The following is a 21,966-nucleotide window of genomic DNA, read 5'->3' on the forward strand; positions in this document are numbered from 1 at the left end:
TGTGGGGAAATTGGTTAAAATAAATTACAGGATGTTTTTGTGCAATATTACACATTCTAATTAATGAGAGTGCATCATTTTTGTACAACCGATTCCAATGTATGTGACATCCACAGCTCCATCCACTGGTCAGCCAATCAGGAAGTCGTCGCTTGTAGCTGATAATCACCAGACATTTTTCTTAGTTGAAATCCTATGTTATAAAAAGCCAGGTATGTTTGTCCGATGCAGTCATGCGCAGAAGATACTGCAGCGAAAGACAAACATCTAGAGTAAAAGTGGATCCCCAAGAGGGAAACCCAGGTAAGGGCGCGCTAGGTTAAAATGTACCAAAGTGTGTGCACAAACCGTCAGCAGTCAGGTACAGACGGATGTCAGAATATTGGCCCAAATGGCACCAACAGAGAGGAAAATCAATGGCGGCAGCTCCTCTGGTCCTCGGTGTGGAGAATCTGTAAAATCAGGAATAGAAAAGAGGGCGCCACATAGTGTGAAAACGTCTGGTCAGGAACAAGATGAACAAATTGCAAGGCTTACCAAATGTAGATGCACCGTTCAGTGACCGGTGCCCTCTGGCAGACTAACACTTGCAGTGGTTAGCACACTGATGGAAGCGTGGTACCGCTGTAACCTTGGCAAAGGCAGGTAAACTTCTGTAGTGAGTAGTCTTTTGGGCTGCACTGTGGATCAGATTCAATCTGATCCACAGTGCAGCCCAAAAGACTACTCACTACAGAAGTTTACCTGCCTTTGCCAAGGTTACAGCGGTACCACGCTTCCATCAGTGTGCTAACCACTGCAAGTGTTAGTCTGCCAGAGGGCACCGGTCACTGAACGGTGCATCTACATTTGGTAAGCCTTTGCAATTTGTTCATCTTGTTCCTGACCAGACGTTTTCACACTATGTGGCGCCCTCTTTTCTATTCCTGGCAAGACAAACATACCTGGCCTAAAGGAAGGATCAGTCAGTGACTGTGGGAGACTTCAAAAAGCCGTGAGGATTAGACAGCAGAGAGGGAGGGGGGCAGGAACGCTACACTGAAGAAAAAATACAAATGCTGAGAGCAGCAGGAACGAGGGAGGGAGGATCCAAGTGGATGGGGATTTTGGCCCGTGTACACATCCTTTAGGACTAGTATTTATATATTTCACTGCAGTATATACTAGAACACGGTGAATCACATTACTGCGAGTTGAAGAATTGAAAGGGAACAATACAGAATAAGACCAATGAAACTACACATACACAATAATATTGTACATTAGACAGTATTGAAAAGGCACTTTTTTGATAGATCTATACACAAAATTTTCTTTTTTACTAAAACAGTTCTCAGTGGTTAGATCAGGGCCCGGTGTGCACAATAACATGAGCTCTCAGGGGAGCGCAGGATAAGTAAAAACTGTAGCTGAAAACATGGCACAAATCACCAAAAACACTGGCCTGGTTGAAATGTTGTAATGTGGGTGAGGCACGGGATTGAAATGCTTTCAAATAACACTTTCATAGCAGTTAGAAACTGGCGAGAGGAGTCCAGTAAATAAAAACCCCACCACAGAGGAATTAGCTGGCATTGGAGTGCAGGAGAATATAGATACATCCACAAGTCCATAAAGTTCCAAGATGGGTTTTTTGTACCCAAGATCACCAAAGCTTCAAGATGATCATCGGTTTAAAATCCTATTTACATCATTTTGTTCACAGCCGTACAAAAAGTATATAAAAAGTGGCTTTTCTCATAGATAGTAATCCAACTTTGTGGACACTACTTTGCAGCCCTTTACGGAAAATATTTTCACCTCTTTTGGATAATAAGTCATTTCTTTGGCTACATTGGTGACAATCTCCTCATTATATGAATGAATTCCACGCTGGTGCAGCTCTGCTCTCACGCACATCTCCACATGCTTGTACTCAAGAGGAAGAAACGGGATGAAGAAATCTATCAAGTTCTTGTCTATCAGGTTGCTGTGCCATAGACCACCTATAAGTCAGAAGAGAGGCTCATTAGTCACTGAAAAGCAGAGAGAATACAGGAGAAACCAAGGCTTGATATTTTAGTCAGTGAAACTGTGGCAATCTGAAGATTCCACATAGGGGAATGGCTACCATATACAGTGTAGTATGTATAAACTGACCAAGAGTTAAAGGGCCAGTAAACCTAGAAAATAATCTTATATAATTCTGCACATAGTGCAGAATTATATAACATTATATTAGTGCTAGCTTTATGTAACATAATATTGCCGGTGAAATTATTATTTTTTTTTTAAATAAAAGAGGGTTTTTCAGACCTGCCCGCTGTGCTCTACTGAGCGGGTCTGGTTTTCTTTCTGAGCGCATCTGGGCAGCTGTCTAGTCACAGCCCCACCCGATCGCGCCATTACACTCAATGCAGCTCGCTCCTTCTCTGTCTGATAGCAGGAGCGAACTGCATTGAGTGTAATGGCGCGATCGGGCCGGGCTGTGACTAGACAGCTGCCCAGATGCGCTCTGAGGGAAAACCAGACCCGCTCAGTAGAGCACAGAGGGCGGGTCTGAAAAACCCTCTTTTTTAATAAAAATTTCACCGGCAATATTATGTTAGATAAATCTAGCACTAATATAATGTTATATAATTCTGCACTATGTGCAGAATTATATAACATTATTTTCTAGGTTTACTGCGCTGCGGAATCTGTTGGCGCTCTGCAAATACCTGATAATAATAATAATATAATTCTGCACTATGTGCAGAATTATATAACATTATTTTCTAGGTTTACTGCCCTTTTAATCACAGGGAGGGGCAAACGTCTTATCTTGGCAGTAGGCAGCTCCCATGCAACTTACAATGGGATATGGACCTTGTTGGAAAGAGGAGAATCTCCTCTTTCAAATAGTTATAATATGGTTAGTTTGAAAATGGCAGTTTTCTAACCTGTTAGACACTATTTAATGTCATACCAAACTTATTATTCTGCCTCAGCCTATAATAAATCCTTACATCAAGGCGACCAATAAAGCGCTGCCTCTAAATGCCATATGGTTAATGAAAACATGGTGAATGTTTAATCACTAGACATAGGAATAAAACAGATTTTAAAATGTTAGAAAAAGGGGGCAAAATAAATCATGAAAGTATATTGCAAATATATTACTATGTATAATTAAAGGAACATGAAACTCAAATAGAACATACAATTTTAAACATCTTTCCAATTTACTTCTATTATTACATTTGCCTTATTCTCTTGGTATCCTAGGTGAAGTACCAGTATTGCACTACTGGGAGCTATCTGAATACACTGAGTGAGCCTATGACAAGAGGCATATATGTGCAGCCACCAATCACCAGCTAGCTCTCAGTAATGTATCGCCGCTCCTAAGACTACTTTGGAATGTTTTTAACCCCTTAAGGACTGGGCATTTCAGACGAAAACTTCCCCAAAAGACCAGAGCATTTTTTTTGTGCCATCACTACATTTAAACAGAAATAAAGCCTTTTTTTATATATTTACCTATCAAAACTATATATATATTTTTTTAGCAGACAACCCAAAAGTATTGATCTAGGCCCATTTTGGTATATTTCATGCCACCATTTCACCGCCAAATGCGATCAAATAAAAACAAATTAACATTTTTCACAATTTTAGGTTTCTCCCTGAAATTATTTACAAACAGCTTGTGCAATTATGGCACAAATGGTTGTAAATGCTTCTCTGGAATCCCTTTTGTTTAGAAATAGCAGACATTTATGGCTTTGGCATTGCTTTTTGGTAATTAGAAGGCCGCTAAATGCTGCTGCGCACCACACTTGTATTATGCCCAGCAGTGAAGGGGTTAATTAAGTAGCTTGTAGGGTTAATTTTAGCTTTAGTTTAGAGATCAGCCTCCCACATGACACATCCCACCCACTGATCCCTCTCTGACCCCTCTAAAACAGCTCTCCCCCCCCAAAGGTCACCCCCGATCTTTAAGTGCCAGTATAAAAATACGTTTTTTTATTATATATTTTCTGCAGGGTAGTATCTCCCTTACCTCCAAAACCTCAGTGATCCCCTGCAAAGAGCTTTATAACCCTCAGCCCTCTATTTGCCGCCATCTTAGGTACTGGCAGCTGTCTGCCAGTACCCAGTTTGCTGCAAATTAAAAAAATACTGATCTTTTTGTAGTGTAGCTGCCCCCCTCAATACCCTTCCCCGCTCCCAGATCCCTTTCCCTCAACTGATCCCACATAGGATCTCCCTCATTGCCCTTCCTCCCCCCTCACTGCCCAGCTTTTTTTTTTTTTACGCCTGTAGTGTAATACTCACTGTCCGGTTTGTTAAATACAGTCAGGGATAACTGTTGTTCCACATCAGACAACTTAATTTCCTCTCGTTTTTTTCCAGCATTCCAGAAACCCAAAGTCAGTTTAGAGATGACCTCTCCCGCGGTGTTACTGAAAGCCACAAACAGATGAACCCAATGAGAAACTCCCGTCACAACAGCAGCCAGAACTACAAGCAGTTACGTCTAGTAAGCTGCAGCTATTGAAGTGAATCAGCATTCTGTGTCACAACCTGAGCTCCCATTGCTGTGCTGTAAACTCACATTGTGACACATGAATAAGAACTTTATATAGATTAAAGGGCCATGATACAGAAATGTTTAAATACTTGAAAGTGATGCAGTATAGCTGTAAAAAGATGACTAGAAAATATCACATGAACATCTCTATGTGAAAAAGGAAGTTATTGTACCTCAAAGTTTCTTACGTTTGCACACCCCATGTGTAAGAGACTTTAAGCAGCCAATCAGGATACTAGTCCCAGGACTTGCAAGGGAGAGTGCATTTGGCATGTGAAGGCACACTCATGTTATTTTCCTATTCAGTTTAAAGGAAGTTTACTATCAAATATCATGAGATCACAGCAAAGCAAAGCATGACCTAAGCAATGCTGATGCCGATTGGCTATTTTTTTTTGGGGGGGGGGGGGGGCTGGACAGCAGCGTAAGTATAACAGTTATCAGAGCACTTACTCTGGTGAGCTGAAGATATATAAATGTCAGCTTTTTACAGTTATGCTGCATCACTTTCAAGTGATTTATCATACGAGTATTATGTCCCTTTAAGTAAATGCAGCAAATGGATAAGATTAGTACAATCCTTTTAGCATGTGTTGTGGTTTGTCTGTCTTTCGCTACAGTGCGGCAAACACTTGTCCCGCCATCCTGAGCATGCACAGTAAACAACCAATCAGCATAAATATACAGATTATATGCCTGCTAGCAAGCCTTGTGGTTATAACTACACAAGCCTAACTTACCAGACCTGCAGACCGACCATGCACAGTAAACAACCAATCAGCATAAATATACAGATCATATGTCTGCAAGCAAGCCTTGTGGTTATAACTACACAAGCCTAACTTACCGGACCTGCAAACCGAATGCACAGTAAACAACCAATCAGCATAAATATACAGATCATATGTCTGCAAGCAAGCCTTGTGGTTATAACTACACAAGCCTAACTTACCGGACCTGCAAACCGAATGCACAGTAAACAACCAATCAGCATAAATATACAGATCATATGTCTGCAAGCAAGCCTTGTGGTTATAACTACACAAGCCTAACTTACCGGACCTGCAAACCGACCATCCCATTATGAGATATTGAGATTTTTTTTCACCTTAGTCCCCATGTGACTGGGAAACTCTGCACATAAAAGGCAGGAGCACAGTGTACCTAGAACAAGCAACTATCGAAACCATCCCTGAGAGGCCTCAGACAACAGTGACTGCTGTATATATTTATTACCTATCAAGTTATACCATTTGCTGCATATGTAATGGTAATAAACATGAGCTTATTATTACGCTGTTTATATTTCGCACGCACAAAAGTGATTTGCTGATATGTTTGTACTAATTCTGAAACTAATTAAGGCAACAATTTGCTTTAGCAGCTAGCAATTACTGACATCTCAAGGGAAATAATTAAACCATATTTACTACAAAGGGAACAGCGACAGCGTTACTGCTGACACGTTGTGAAGAAACAGGTGCACGCTCTCATGCGATTGGCTAAAAAATATGTCACATTACAGGAAATCTCCCTCTGGCAATGGCTAATCAGTCTGCAGCAATGAAATTGAATATCAAGGAATTCTAAAGTAAGAATGTATCAAATGTATAATTCATTTTAATTGCAATTTTACATTTAATCAACTAACTTTCATACACTCTACGACCTAGAAAGTGTTTTTTTTTTTTACAACAGATTAATAGTCCTTTAATTACACCAATTAATTTTCTACATGAAAGTTCAGGGAGGCAGCTGCACCTAGTAGCCAATCAGGTTTCCTGCCTAGCAGCAGACTTTTTTCTGGGTGTTTAACCCTTTTGCAACCGTTGAAACACAGGCCTAGATTACAAGTGGAGAGCAATAATATTAGTGCTACTGAGCGCTAACACTGCTCAAAGTAAATCAATATCGCTCCTATTCTTGTGCTCACATTACAAGTTGAAAGTAAAAAGGTAATGCTTCGAGTGAAGCCTCAGGCGCGCTAACATCTGGAACCCTGATAGCACGGCCGCGCCAACTCCCTCTCCTCATAGACGTCTACAAACTCAGTTCTGGCTTTCGCTCAAACACTAACCAAAGGTGCGCTATGCCGAAGGTGCAATAAGCAAAGGTGCGCTAAGCCACAGTGCACAAACTGAAGCTGTTCTATTCCAAAGTGCACTAAGCCGAAGGTGCGATAAGCAAAGGTGCGCTAAGATGAAGGTGCGCTAAGCCACAGTACACAAACTGAAGCTGCTGTATTCCAAAGTGCACTAAGCCGAAGGTGCGATAAGCCAGATTGCGCTAAACTGCCTAACTATAGCCAATGAGTAGTTAGTAACAGTGCAGAGCTTGCAGTAGCTGTAAAAAGTATTTTTCTAGAAAACTAAAAAATAATTTTCTTTTCTCCTGACCCAACACCACAGAATATAGCCCACAAACGCTCTCAGGTGATCGGTAAACAGTCTCACTAGCATTAAAGTGACAAAAGCACAGAACCAGTATATTATGTCATTGTAATATAAATGCTGCTTAGACTTTTTTACGCTGAGCTTAGCCCCTTGTGCATGTACCTGGTACTTACCTTGGCGCATAGGAAGCTAATTAGCAAACATTTGCTAATCACACTCCAAGAGCAGCAGCTTTTATTACGCGCACTTAGTGCCAATACCAGGGTGCGTTTAGCAAGTGATGAGAAAGTACACGCTTGAGATTTGACAGGCAAGTACACAGCTTTCTAGCATCTGAGATCAGGACAAAATAAATATATTTAAAAAGCAAAGCAGTTCTTTTATATACATTTAGGCTATGAAGTGTGTTAGAAAAGCACGCCACTGTCACTTCTATATACCTTTAAAGGACCATTAATCTTGACATTTTAACAACGCATAAAATGTTTCATTATTGCAAGTGAAACATTATTGCAATATATATTCATTATTAATTTTTCTACCTTTTGCTGTAAAATACATCTAAAAGATATGCTTATTTTACTTTCTCCCAGGGAGGCTTGGCTTTTGTTTACTTCCCCCTACCCCCTAAGATTCTCCGCAGTCACATATTTGTAAAAGGTGGATGATCAGTTTTGCATCAACAATCATGATAGGTGAATCATTCTTTGCAATAGTAACTAAGTTGAATCAGTGCTAAACCACCTTAAGGGAAGAGATAAGAGCAGACTTCCCCACTCTCTCAACTGCACATGCGCAAACAGAGTTTGTGCTATATCCGAGTATTAGTTTGTGATTGGTTAGCAAGGGTTCTTTTGTTCTGGGGGACAGAGAAATCAGTGAAAAGAATAAAAATAAAAATGTACTCATTTGACAAAATAAAGCTGCAGTTTTCATTGCAAATTTATTCTCAGATATGAAGATTCAAAATCATTTAGTTTACAATTTGTGTTTAGTGGTCCTTTATGGGAATTAAAAGGATGGGAAACTCACAAAATATTCTGCCCAAAGGTGATAAGGCAGATTATTTTCACCATTTTCTTACAACCATATTTGTATGGTTGTAAAGGTTTTAAACATAACTATATTATAAATATATTTGGATTTCTTACATTAGATAAGGCACAAGTGTTACAGTTGTTATATACAGTTTGCCCTCTGTGCTTTCTCTCTAAAACTTACAGAAGTCAGGTAGGTAGCAGCCAGCCACCTTTAGCTAAAATGAAGAGGCCTATACCTGAGGAAGATGAAGATGGCTCTGCGATAAGACACTCCCTCTAGGTGATCGTAATAATCCAGGTAAGGTTTGATGGCATCAATCAGTCCAGGATGCATTTTATCCACCTCATCAAATATGAAGACGGAGCGCTCGCAGAGTGACACGTTCCCCTTGATCCATGCCTGCAGCTGGTCCTATTGCAATACATATAGGTAAACCACATATACTGGTATAATAGCATCTGTCTAGCTCATCAGTAAAACCTCAACCAGGTTACAGTTTTTTCACTCTGGAGAATAAACCTTGTGATACTAAAGTAATGCATTTTACTATTCACATATAAAAGCAGTAAGGGTTAAAGACAATTCACGCCAGTTTGCCAAACTACACATTTTCATACTAATATCTGCTGGACCTGTATATTAACCCGGGGGGGACAGTAGCTCTACCCAAAATATTATATCTTGTAACATTACATCAGTGTGCAGCCAGGTATGACGCGGTATATTTACCTAGTGATTCAGGTATTTTGTCAGGTTACATACAGGAGTCATAGCTGCACCGTTTGCAAAAAGATCTATCGAAGCCACAGATCAAAACCTGCCCAGTAGTGCAACTCTCTACTAATTCCCTCTCCTTCAACTCTCAGCAAACTGAGCTGATCAAAGGCAGAACACAAAACTAGGGTAACTGGCTCCACAGAGGTGAAGGGGCAGTTAATGGGAAATCACTGGTGCATATATATGTTCTGGAGAATCAGATTGAATCACAGCTGCCTATATACCATTGGTAAACATGTTACTGGCAACCAAGGGGTTATGTAATTTGTGTATATGTGTTCTGGAGAATTAGATTAAATCACAGCTGCCTGTAAGCCATTGGTAATCATGCTACTGGCCACCAAGGGGATATATCATTGGTGTATATGTGTTCTGGAGAATCAGATTGAATCACAGCTGCCTATATACCATTGGTAATCATGCTACTGGCAACCAATGGATTATATAATTGGTGTATATGTGTTCTGGAGAATCAGATTAAATCACAGCTGCCTATATACCATTGGTATGCATGTTACTATCAACCAAGGGGTTATATCACTGGTCTATATATGTGTTCTAGCGAATCAGATTAAATCACAGCTGTCTGTAAACTATTGGTATCCATGTTACTGGCAACCAAGGGGTTATATCACTGGTGTGTTCTGGAGAATCAGATTAAACCACAGCTGCCTATATACCATTGGTATTCATGTAACTGGCAACCAAAGGATTATATCATTGGTATGTTCTGGAGAATCAGATTAAACCATAGCTGCATATATACCTTTGGTATTCATGTTACTGGCAACCAAGGGGTTATATCACTGGTGTGTTCTGGAGAATCAGATTAAACCACAGCTGCCTATATACCATTGGTATTCATGTAACTGGCAACCAAAGGGTTATATCACTGGTGTGTTCTGGAGAATCAGATTAAACCATAGCTGCATATATACCTTTGGTATTCGTGTTACTGGCAACCAAGGGGTTATATCACTGGTGTGTTCTGAAGAATCAGATTAAATCACATATGCCTATATACCATTGGTATTTGTGTTACTGGCAACCAAGGGGTTATATCATTGGTGTATATGTGTTCTGGAGAATCAGATTAAATCACAGCTGCCTATATACCATTGGTATTTATGCTACTGGCAACCAAGGGGTTATATCACTGGTGTGTTCTGGAGAATCAGATTAAACCACAGCTGCCTATATACCATTGGTATTCATGTTACTGGCAACCAAAGGGTTATATCATTGGTGTACATGTGTTCTGGAGAATCAGATTAAATCACAGCTGCCTATATACCATTGGTATTCATGTTACTGGCAACCAAGGGGTTATATCACTTATTTACAAACACACACACACACACACATATGTGTGTTGCTAACAAAATTCTGGTTTTAATGACTTTTCAAGCCCTCCATTAAATGTTAGATTGCTAGCTCCTAATAGGACATTAAACAGAAAATAAATGCTATCTATAATGAAGTATTCAAAGCAAAGATTAACCTGAGAATAATACGTAGATGTATTTTTTTTCTTAAATTATAATTAAATAATGAAGAAATTAGTGTAACGTTTTCGATTCTATAGCCTAATGGGCTTTTCCATGTTAAAACCTAGATCTCCCCTTATCTAATCTTTAATGCAGAAGAGTAGACAACAAGAGACAGATAAAGATGGCTGTGTGCAATGAAAGTACATATTTAACAGGGTTTCACAGGCTATAATCCACACAGCCGTCAATTACACACTATCTGTTCCTAGCTCTCCTCAGCAAGAGATAAAATAAGGGAAACCTATGTTTTAACATGGTGGTGCCCATTACGTTAGTGTTTAATTTACCATAAAACCCTGTGAAGGGTTCGAGACCAAGAAAAAGACACTCGGTACATAAAAGGTACCAGGGTTGTTACTTTACCTTGTATGTATTAATTTGACTAGCATGTGGGAAATGTAAGGTAGCCACAAACTGATGCACAAACTTGCTGCTCATTCCTTCAGTGTATATATTCTTGGCCAGTATCTGGCTGACATAGTTCTTGCCAGTGCCGGTCCAGCCGTGGAAGGACAGCACAAGAGGTTTTTTTGGATTTTTATTCTTCATGAAACCAGCTACACCTCTGAGAATCACCTGCTCGGCCAAGTGCTGCCCAAAAACTCTCTGTTCAAAATCCAGTTGCAGACCTAAGGAAGTAACAGGTTTATATAAGGAAATAGCTCTAATGTACTTGCACATATATCCAGAGCCGCATGTACCAGCTGCAGAACTGGGGAAGTAACAGGTTTATATAAGGAAATAGAATTAATGTAATTGCACAAATATCCAGAGCCACAGGTACCAGCTGCAGAACTGGGATAGTAACAGGTTTATATAAGGAAATAGATTGAATGTACTTGCACATATATCCAGAGCCGCAGGTACCAGCTGCAGTACTGGGGAAGTAACAGGTTTATATAAGGAAATAGCTCTAATGTACTTGCACATATATCCAGAGCCGCAGGTACCAGCTGCAGAACTGGGGAAGTAACAGGTTTATATAAGGAAATAGATCTAATGTACTTGCACAAATATCCAGAGTCGCAGGTACCAGCTGCAGAACTGGGGAAGTAACAGGTTTATATAAGGAAATAGATCTAATGTACTTGCACAAATATCCAGAGTCGCAGGTACCAGCTGCAGAACTGGGGAAGTAACAGGTTTATATAAGGAAATAGATCTAATGTACTTGCACAAATATCCAGATCCGCAGGTACCAGCTGCAGAACTGGGGAAGTAACAGGTTTATATAAGGAAATAGATCTAATGTACTTGCACAAATATCCAGATCCGCAGGTACCAGCTGCAGAACTGGGGAAGTAACAGGTTTATATAAGGAAATAGATCTAATGTACTTGCACAAATATCCAGATCCGCAGGTACCAGCTGCAGAACTGGGGAAGTAACAGGTTTATATAAGGAAATAGATCTAATGTACTTGCACAAATATCCAGATCCGCAGGTACCAGCTGCAGAACTGGGGAAGTAACAGGTTTATATAAGGAAATAGATCTAATGTACTTGCACAAATATCCAGATCCGCAGGTACCAGCTGCAGAACTGGGGAAGTAACAGGTTTATATAAGGAAATAGATCTAATGTACTTGCACAAATATCCAGATCCGCAGGTACCAGCTGCAGAACTGGGAAGTAACAGGTTTATATAAGGAAATAGATCTAATGTACTTGCACAAATATCCAGATCCGCAGGTACCAGCTGCAGAACTGGGGAAGTAACAGGTTTATATAAGGAAATAGATCTAATGTACTTGCACAAATATCCAGATCCGCAGGTACCAGCTGCAGAACTGGGGAAGTAACAGGTTTATATAAGGAAATAGATCTAATGTACTTGCACAAATATCCAGATCCGCAGGTACCAGCTGCAGAACTGGGGAAGTAACAGGTTTATATAAGGAAATAGATCTAATGTACTTGCACAAATATCCAGATCCGCAGGTACCAGCTGCAGAACTGGGGAAGTAACAGGTTTATATAAGGAAATAGATCTAATGTACTTGCACAAATATCCAGATCCGCAGGTACCAGCTGCAGAACTGGGGAAGTAACAGGTTTATATAAGGAAATAGATCTAATGTACTTGCACATACAGTATATCCAGAGCCGCAGGTACCAGCTGCAATCCTTACTGTAAAGTAGTTGCCCCTTTACTGCCCTCAGCCTGAAGCTGCTTCTTACCCCTTAGCTCCCCACTATACCTGCCCCCAATCCCAAGTTACCCACTGTACCTGCCCCTAAATTCCTAGTTACCCCCTGTACCTGCCCCTCAGTCCAATTACCCCCTGTACCTGCCCCTCAGTCCCAATTTACCCACTGTACCTGCCCCTAAGCCCCAACTTGCCCCTATACCTGCCATTCAACCCCTAGTTACCCCCTGTACCTGCCCCTCAGTCCCTTGTTAATCTCTGTACCTGCCCCTCAGTCCCTAGTTGCAACTTGTACCTGCCCCTCAGTCCCAAATTACCCTCTGTACCTGCCCCTCAGTTCCTTGTTACACACTGTACCTGCCCCTCAGTCCCTAGTTATCCCCTGCACCTGTGGTGTTGAGGGTCCCTTGGGAACAGCGCTCCTCGTAGTAGAACTTCACCCCAAAGTAAGCGAGGCCTAATACAAAGCCTCCTATGGTCGTGCTGATCGGCTCAAAAGTCCGGGCCAAGCCCGGCAGCAGCAGCAAAACGGTAAGAAACACCGGCCTCGGTAACTTCATTGCACCGCTAACTAGATGTGAGCCCTAGATTCAATGACAAGTCTTCCGGCACGCCTCGGCGGCCATTTTACTTAATGGCAAACTTTGACCTTTCCAGTAGACTTTGGGTTCATAGCAGAATGAGGGACAAGCCCTGAGTTTATTGTAGCATGTATAATGTCAGTAATATAGTACCTGTACAGTGCCTGTAAAATGTCAGTATAATACCTGTACATTGCCTGTATAATGTCAGTAATATAGTACCTGTACAGTGCCTGTATAATGTCAGTATAATGCCTGTATAATGACAGTAATATACTAGTACCCGTACAGTGCCTGTAAAATGTCAGTATAATACCTGTACATTGCCTGTATAATGTCAGTAATATAGTACCTGTACAGTGCCTGTATAATGTCAGTATAATACCTGTACATACAGTGCCTGTATAATGTCAGTATAATGCCTGTATAATGACAGTAATATACTAGTACCCGTACAGTGCCTGTATAATGTCAGTATAATACCTGTACAGTGGCTGTATAAGGTCAGTATAATATAGTACCTGTACAGTGCCTGTTAGGGTTGCCACCTCCATAGTTGCCAACAGTCCCTGATTTCCAGGGACAGTCCCTGGATTTTGTTGTATGTCCCTGGATTTTTTTTGTCCCTGAAAATGTTCCTGAAAATCTCTTTTGCACAACATTTGTTGTTTGTATATAATGTATAAATTTTAATGAATTTTGGTTTAACCATGAAAATAGCTTTTCCAATGCAGCAATCAGAAATCTATCTCCTACTGATGAGTTCTAAAAAGAACGAAACAGGCTTGTATAGTGAGTGATTTCTGGTTTGCTGTCATATTCCTGTTTAAAAGGATCGCTGTGTTAAAACAGTATTTTGAAGCAAAAAAACTGAGAATTTGCATACCTAATTTGCATATCTTACCCACAATTCTTTTGTGCATTGGAAACATTGCATATTAAGAATTTCTGGGGGCAAGCGGGGATACTTGCTTAGATGTACTAATTTCCTATGCAAATATTTACATTGATTTAATTTTGAGACATGGAGGATTTTAATTTCAGTTTTTTATCTCCCCCCCCATAATTTTAATGAATTTTGGTTTATATATATATATATATATATATATATATATATATATATATATACACACATATGCACACACACACATACATATATACAGATAGACACACATATATACAGATAGATAGATGATAAATAGACATATTGTATTATTTAAATATAAGTCATTCCTAATTGAATATTGTTATTATTATTGAATGGGTTCACATATTATTTGTCTTTCTAATTTTGATGCTGTGTTGTAAAAATAACCATATGCCCAGAATGTGTTCCAGAGACTTTGTAGGTGTAAGAGCTTGGTGCTGTAATCTGTATAATAAACTATAGATAAGTCTAATTATACTATTACTTTCAAATGGGTGTGTTTTGATTGCAGAACTGAGTGGGCGGAGCAGTTGAACAGTAGGTTGTCAATACTCCAGTAACCCGCTTGCTTGCTCTGCTGCAGTGTCCCTGGAATTTTTTTTTGAAATGTTGGCAACTATGTACCTCAGCCATGTTTTCCTGGACACTTATGAGTTACACATGCTGCAGGGTGTGCAGGGAGGAACATGTATTGTGTTTCTGGACAACACTATTCATATTCCTCCCGGCACACCCTGCAGGCGCAGCATGTGTAACTTATAAGTGTTCTGTATTTTAAGGGACAGGTGGCAACCCTAGTGCCTGTATAATGTCAGTATAATACCTGTACTGTGCCTGTAATATAGTTCCTGTATAATGTCAGTATAATATAGTACCTGTACAGTGCCTGTATGTCTGTAAAGTACCTGTACAGTACCTGTATAATGTCTGTATAGTACCTGTACAGTGCCTGTATAATGTCTGTATAGTACCTGTAAAGTGCCTGTATAATGTCAGTATAGTACCTGTACAGTGCCTGTATAATGTCAGTATAATACCTGTAATATAGTGCCTGTCATATAGTGCCGGTATAATGACAGTAATATAGTACCTGTACAGTGCCTGTATAATGTCTGTATACTACCTGTACAGTGCCTGTATAATGCCTATATAGTACCTTTACAGTCCCTGCATAATGTCAGTATAGTATCTGTACAGTGCCTGTATAATGTCTGTATAGTACCTGTACAGTGCCTGTATAGTACCTGTACAGTGCCTGTATAATGTCTGTATAGCACCTGTACAGTGCCTGTATAATGTCTGTATAGTACCTGTGCAGTGCCTGTATAATGTCTGTATAGTACCTGTACAGTGCCTGTATAATGTCTGTATAGTACCCGTACAGTGCCTGTATAATACCCATACAATGCCTGTATAATGTCTGTATAGTACCTGTACAGTGCCTGTATAATGTCTATATAGTACCTGTTCAGTGCCTGTATAATGTCTGTATAGTACCTGTACAATGTCTGTGTAATACCTGTACAGTTCCTGTATAATGTCTGTATAGCACCTGTACAGTGCCTGTATAATATCTGTATAGTACCTGTACAGTGCCTGTATAATGTCTGTATAGTACCCATACAGTGCCTGTATAATACCCATACAATGCCTGTATAATGTCTGTATAGTATCAGTACAGTGCCTCTATAATGTCTGTATAGTATCTGTACAGTGCCTGTATAATATCTGTATAGTACCTGTATAATGTCTGTATAGTACCTGTACAGTGCCTGTATAATGTCAGTATAGTACCTGTACAGTGTCTGTTTACTGTCTGTATAGTACCCATACAGTGCCTGTATAATGTCTGTATAGTACCTCTGCAGTGCCTGTATAATGTCAGTATAGTACCTGTACAGTGCCTGTATAATGTCAGTATAGTACCTGTACAGTGTCTGTATAATGTCAGTAATATAGTACCTGTATAATGTCAGTATAGTACCCGTACAGTGCCTGTATAATGTCTGTATAGTACCTGTACAGTGCCTGTATAATGTCAGTATAGTGCCTGTATACTGTCTGTATAGTACCTGCACAGTGCCTGTATACTGTCAGTATATTACCTGTGCAGTGCCTGTATAATGTCTGTTTAGTACCTGTACACTGCCTGTATAATGTCTGTAAAGTACCTGTATAATGTCAGTATAGTACCTGTACAGTGTCTTTATAATGTCAGTATAGTACCCATACAATGCCTGTATAATGTCTGTATAGTACCTGTACAGTGTCTGTATAATGTCAGTATAGTACCCATACAATGCCTGTATAATGTCTGTATAGTACCTGTATAATGTCTGTATAGTACCTGTACAGTGCCTGTATAATGTCTGTATAGTACCTGTACAGTGCCTGTATACTGTCAGTATAGTACCTGTACAGTGACTGTATAATGTCTGTATAGTGCCTGTACAATGTCAGTATCGTACCTGTACAGTGCCTGTATACTGTCTGTATAGTACCCGTACAGTGCCTGTATAATGTCTGTATAGTACCTGTACAGTGCCTGTATAATGCCTATATAGTACCTTTACAGTCCCTGCATAATGTCAGTATAGTATCTGTACAGTGCCTGTATAATGTCTGTATAGTACCTGTACAGTGCCTGTATAATGTCTGTATAGTACCTGTACAGTGCCTGTATAATGTCTGTATACTACCTGTACAGTGCCTGTATAATGCCTATATAGTACCTTTACAGTCCCTGCATAATGTCAGTATAGTATCTGTACAGTGCCTGTATAATGTCTGTATAGTACCTGTATAATGTCTGTATAGTACCTGTACAGTGCCTGTATAATGTCTGTATAGCACCTGTACAGTGCCTGTATAATGTCTGTATAGTACCTGTGCAGTGCCTGTATAATGTCTGTATAGTACCTGTACAGTGCCTGTATAATGTCTGTATAGTACCCGTACAGTGCCTGTATAATGTCTGTATAGTACCTGTACAGTGCCTGTATAATGTCTATATAGTACCTTTACAGTGCCTGTATAATGTCTGTATAGTACCTTTACAGTGCCTGTATAATGTAAGTATAGTACCTGTTCAGTGCCTGTATAATGTCTGTATAGTACCTGTACAGTACCTGTATAATGTCTGTGTAATACCTGTACAGTTCCTGTATAATGTCTGTATAGCACCTGTACAGTGCCTGTATAATATCTGTATAGTACCTGTACAGTGCCTGTATAATGTCTGTATAGTACCCGTACAGTGCCTGTATAATACCCATACAATGCCTGTATAATGTCTGTATAGTATCAGTACAGTGCCTCTATAATGTCTGTATAGTATCTGTACAGTGCCTGTATAATATCTGTATAGTACCTGTATAATGTCTGTATAGTACCTTTACAGTGCCTGTATAATGTCAGTATAGTACCTGTACAGTGTCTGTTTACTGTCTGTATAGTACCCATACAGTGCCTGTATAATGTCTGTATAGTACCTCTGCAGTGCCTGTATAATGTCAGTATAGTACCTGTACAGTGCCTGTATAATGTCAGTATAGTACCTGTACAGTGTCTGTATAATGTCAGTAATATAGTACCTGTATAATGTCAGTATAGTACCCGTACAGTGCCTGTATAATGTCTGTATAGTACCTGTACAGTGCCTGTATAATGTCAGTATAGTGCCTGTATACTGTCTGTATAGTACCTGCACAGTGCCTGTATACTGTCAGTATATTACCTGTGCAGTGCCTGTATAATGTCTGTTTAGTACCTGTACACTGCCTGTATAATGTCTGTAAAGTACCTGTATAATGTCAGTATAGTACCTGTACAGTGTCTTTATAATGTCAGTATAGTACCCATACAATGCCTGTATAATGTCTGTATAGTACCTGTATAATGTCTGTATAGTACCTGTACAGTGTCTGTATAATGTCAGTATAGTACCCATACAATGCCTGTATAATGTCTGTATAGTACCTGTATAATGTCTGTATAGTACCTGTACAGTGCCTGTATAATGTCTGTATAGTACCTGTACAGTGCCTGTATAATGTCTGTATAGTACCTGTACAGTGCCTGTATACTGTCAGTATAGTACCTGTACAGTGACTGTATAATGTCTGTATAGTGCCTGTACAATGTCAGTATCGTACCTGTACAGTGCCTGTATACTGTCTGTATAGTACCCGTACAGTGCCTGTATAATGTCTGTATAGTACCTGTACAGTGCCTGTATAATGTCTGTATATTGCCTGTATGTCTGTATAGTACCTGTACAGTGCCTGTATAATGCCTGTATAATGTCTGTAAAATACCTGTACAGTGCCTGTATAATGTCAGCATAGTACCTGTACAGTGTCTGTATATCTGTATAGCACCTGTACAGTGCCTCTATAATGTCTGTAGTACCCGTACAGTGCCTGTATAATGTCTGTATAGTACCTGTACAGTGCCTGTATAATGTCTGTATAGTACCCGTACAGTGCCTGTATAATGTCTGTATAGTGCCTGTATAATGTGTAGAGTACCCGTACAGTGTCTGTATAATGTCTGTATAGTACCCGTACAGTGCCTGTATAATGTCTGTATAGTACCTGTAAATTGCCTGTATAATGTCTGTATAGTACCTGTATAATGTCTGTATACCCGTACAGTGCCTGTATAATGTCTTTATAGTACCTGTACAGTGCCTGTATAATACCCGTACAATGCCGGTATAATGTCTGTACAGTGCTTGTATACTGTCTGTATAGTACCTGTACAGTGCCTGTATAATGTCTGTATAGTGCCTGTATACTGTCTGTATAGTACCCGTACAGTGCCTGTATAATGTCTGTATAGTACCTGTACAGTGCCTGTATAATGTCTGTAGTACCCGTACAGTGCCTGTATATTGTCTGTATAGTACCCGTACAGTGCCTGTATAATGTCTGTATAGTAACCGTACAGTGCCTGTATAATGTCTGTATAGTACCTGTATAATGTCTGTGTAGTACCCATACAGTGCCTGTATAATACCCGTACAATGCCTGTATAATGTCTGTATAGTACCTGTACAGTGCTTGTATACTGTCTGTATAGTACCTGTACAGTGCCTGTATAATGTCTCTATAGTACCTGCACAGTGCCTGTATACTGTGTCTATAGTACCTGTACAGCACCTTTTTTAATGTCAGTATAGTACTTGTGCAGTACCTGTATAATGTCTGTATAATACCTGTGTAGTGCCTGCATAATGTCTGTATAGTACCTGTACAGTGCCTGTATACTGTCTGTATAGTACCCGTACTGTGCCTGTATACTGTCTGTACAGTACCCGTTCAGTGCCTGTAAAATGCCAGTATAGTACCTGTGCAGTGCCTGTATAATGGCAGTATAGTACCTGTGCAGTGCGTGTATACTGTCTATATAGTACCCGTACAGTGCCTGTATACTGTCGGTATAGTAGCTGTATAATGTCAGTATAGTACCCGTACAGTTCCTGTATACTGTCTTAATAGTACCTGTGCAGTGCCTGTATACTGTCTGTATAGTACCTGTACAGTGCATGTATACTGTCTGTATAGTACCTGTACAGTGCCTGTATACTGTCTATATAGTACCCGTACAGTGCATGTATACTGTCTGTATAGTACCCGTACAGTGCCTGTATACTGTCTATATAGTACCTGTGCAGTGCTTGTATACTGTCTGTATAGTACCTGTACAGTGCATGTATACTGTCTATGTAGTGGAGCATTCAAAATAATGTGGCAGCAAACGTGAAGTCAAACAGGTTTATTCAGCACAGAAGACACATGCAACGTTTCAGGAACTCCTTCCCTTAATCATGCAATAAAATTTGTGGTACAAAGCATCCTAATATACCCCTCAGCCACAAGGGGGCAATAGAGATATTTACATATTTAACTTTTTATTAGCCAAAATAGCTCTACTCAGTGTATCATAGAAAAATAGAATGCAACCACAAACACAGCTGATACTAACAATATCAAATTAAAAACAATATAAAATTATTCATCATCATGGTTATATAATAATGTAACCAACAATCTAACAATCTTTACAATATATACATATATAGATGCAGCAAGAAATTAACCAAACTATGGGCAATAGAAGTAAATAATGGCATTTTTACTTAATTCAGATAAATCTCCATCATAGAAATTTGATTAAATTATAGGAATGAGATTATTAAAAGTATATCACCTGTATACCAGCTGTATGTGTGTACAGTGCCTGTATATCACCTGTATACCAGCTGTATGTGTGTACAATGCCTGTATATCACCTGTATACCAGCTGTATGTGTGTACAGTGCCTGTATGTGTGTACAGTGCCTGTATGTGTGTACAGTGCCTGTATATCACCTGTATGTGTGTACAGTGCCTGTATATCATCTGTATGTGTGTACAGTGCCTGTATATCACCTGTATACAACCTGTATGTGTGTACAGTGCCTGTATGTCATCTGTATACCAGCTGTATGTGTGTACAGTGCCTGTATATCACCTGTATGTGTGTACAGTGCCTGTATATCACCTGTATACCAGCTGTATGTGTGTACAATGCCTGTATATCACCTGTATACCAGCTGTATGTGTGTACAGTGCCTGTATGTGTGTACAGTTCCTGTATATCACCGGTATGTGTGTACAGTGCCTGTATATCACCTGTATGTGTGTACAGTGCCTGTATATCATCTGTATGTGTGTACAGTGCCTGTATATCACCTGTATACAACCTGTATGTGTGTACAGTGCCTGTATGTCATCTGTATACCAGCTGTATGTGTGTACAGTGCCTGTATATCACCTGTATGTGTGTACAGTGCCTGTATATAACCTGTAAACCACCTGTATGTGTGTACAGTGCCTGTATATAACCTGTATACCAGCTGTATGTTTGTACAGTGCCTGTATACCAGCTGTATATGTGTTCAGTGCCTGTATATCATCTGTATACCAGCTGTATGTGTGTACAGTGCCTGTATATTACCTGTATACCAGCTGTGTGTTAAGTGCCTGTATATCACCTGTATACCAGCTGTATGTGTGTACAGTGCCTATATACAGGGAGTGCAGAATTATTAGGCAAGTTGTATTTTTGAGGATTAATTTTATTATTGAACAACAACCATGTTCTCAATGAACCCAAAAAACTCATTAATATCAAAGCTGAATAGTTTTGGAAGTAGTTTTTAGTTTGTTTTTAGTTATAGCTATTTTAGGGGGATATCTGTGTGTGCAGGTGACTATTACTGTGCATAATTATTAGGCAACTTAACAAAAAAAAAATATATACCCATTTCAATTATTTATTTTTACCAGTGAAACCAATATAACATTTCAACATTCACAAATATACATTTCTGACATTCAAAAACAAAACAAAAACAAATCAGTGACCAATATAGCCACCTTTCTTTGCAAGGACACTCAAAAGCCTGCCATCCATGGATTCTGTCAGTGTTTTGATCTGTTCACCATCAACATTGCGTGCAGCAGCAACCACAGCCTCCCAGACACTGTTCAGAGAGGTGTACTGTTTTCCCTCCTTGTAAATCTCACATTTGATGATGGACCACAGGTTCTCAATGGGGTTCAGATCAGGTGAACAAGGAGGCCATGTCATTAGATTTTCTTCTTTTATACCCTTTCTTGCCAGCCACGCTGTGGAGTACTTGGACGCGTGTGATGGAGCATTGTCCTGCATGAAAATCATGTTTTTCTTGAAGGATGCAGACTTCTTCCTGTACCACTGCTTGAAGAAGGTGTCTTCCAGAAACTGGCAGTAGGACTGGGAGTTGAGCTTGACTCCATCCTCAACCCGAAAAGGCCCCACAAGCTCATCTTTGATGATACCAGCCCAAACCAGTACTCCACCTCCACCTTGCTGGCGTCTGAGTCGGACTGGAGCTCTCTGCCCTTTACCAATCCAGCCACGGGCCCATCCATCTGGCCCATCAAGACTCACTCTCATTTCAT

At 39.8% G+C, this 21,966-nt stretch overlaps 1 protein-coding gene across 1 annotated transcript; it reads right to left on the bottom strand.

Moving 5' to 3' along the window:
* Positions 1–1,231: 1,231 nt before the first annotated feature.
* On the bottom strand, positions 1,232–13,067 carry LOC128643185 (torsin-1A). The gene is made up of 5 exons (XM_053696160.1): positions 12,855–13,067; positions 10,680–10,945; positions 8,225–8,400; positions 4,300–4,427; positions 1,232–1,985 (listed from the first exon to the last, which is right to left on the bottom strand). Exons 1-5 carry the CDS (start codon positions 13,024–13,026, stop codon positions 1,738–1,740), a joined length of 990 nt encoding a protein of 329 aa, XP_053552135.1. The 5' UTR covers positions 13,027–13,067; the 3' UTR covers positions 1,232–1,737.
* Between the last annotated feature and the right edge of the window lie 8,899 nt (positions 13,068–21,966).

The sequence above is a fragment of the Bombina bombina genome, chromosome 12 (assembly GCF_027579735.1).
Source record: "Bombina bombina isolate aBomBom1 chromosome 12, aBomBom1.pri, whole genome shotgun sequence".
Classification (NCBI taxonomy): Eukaryota; Metazoa; Chordata; class Amphibia; order Anura; family Bombinatoridae; genus Bombina; species Bombina bombina.

What these genes read in the sequence shown, in the direction of transcription:
- LOC128643185 (XM_053696160.1), bottom strand. Translation starts at nt 13,026, where the DNA reads ATGAAGTTACCGAGGCCGGTGTTTCTTACCGTTTTGCTGCTGCTGCCG. An exon ending in GCCATCTTCATCTTCCTCAG is followed by an intron (nt 4,428 to 8,224) that starts GTATAGGCCTCT and finishes TGTGGCTTTCAG; the next exon opens with TAACACCGCGGGAGAGGTCA. An exon ending in TGTATTTAACAAACCGGACA is followed by an intron (nt 1,986 to 4,299) that starts GTGAGTATTACA and finishes TCTGACTTATAG; the next exon opens with GTGGTCTATGGCACAGCAAC.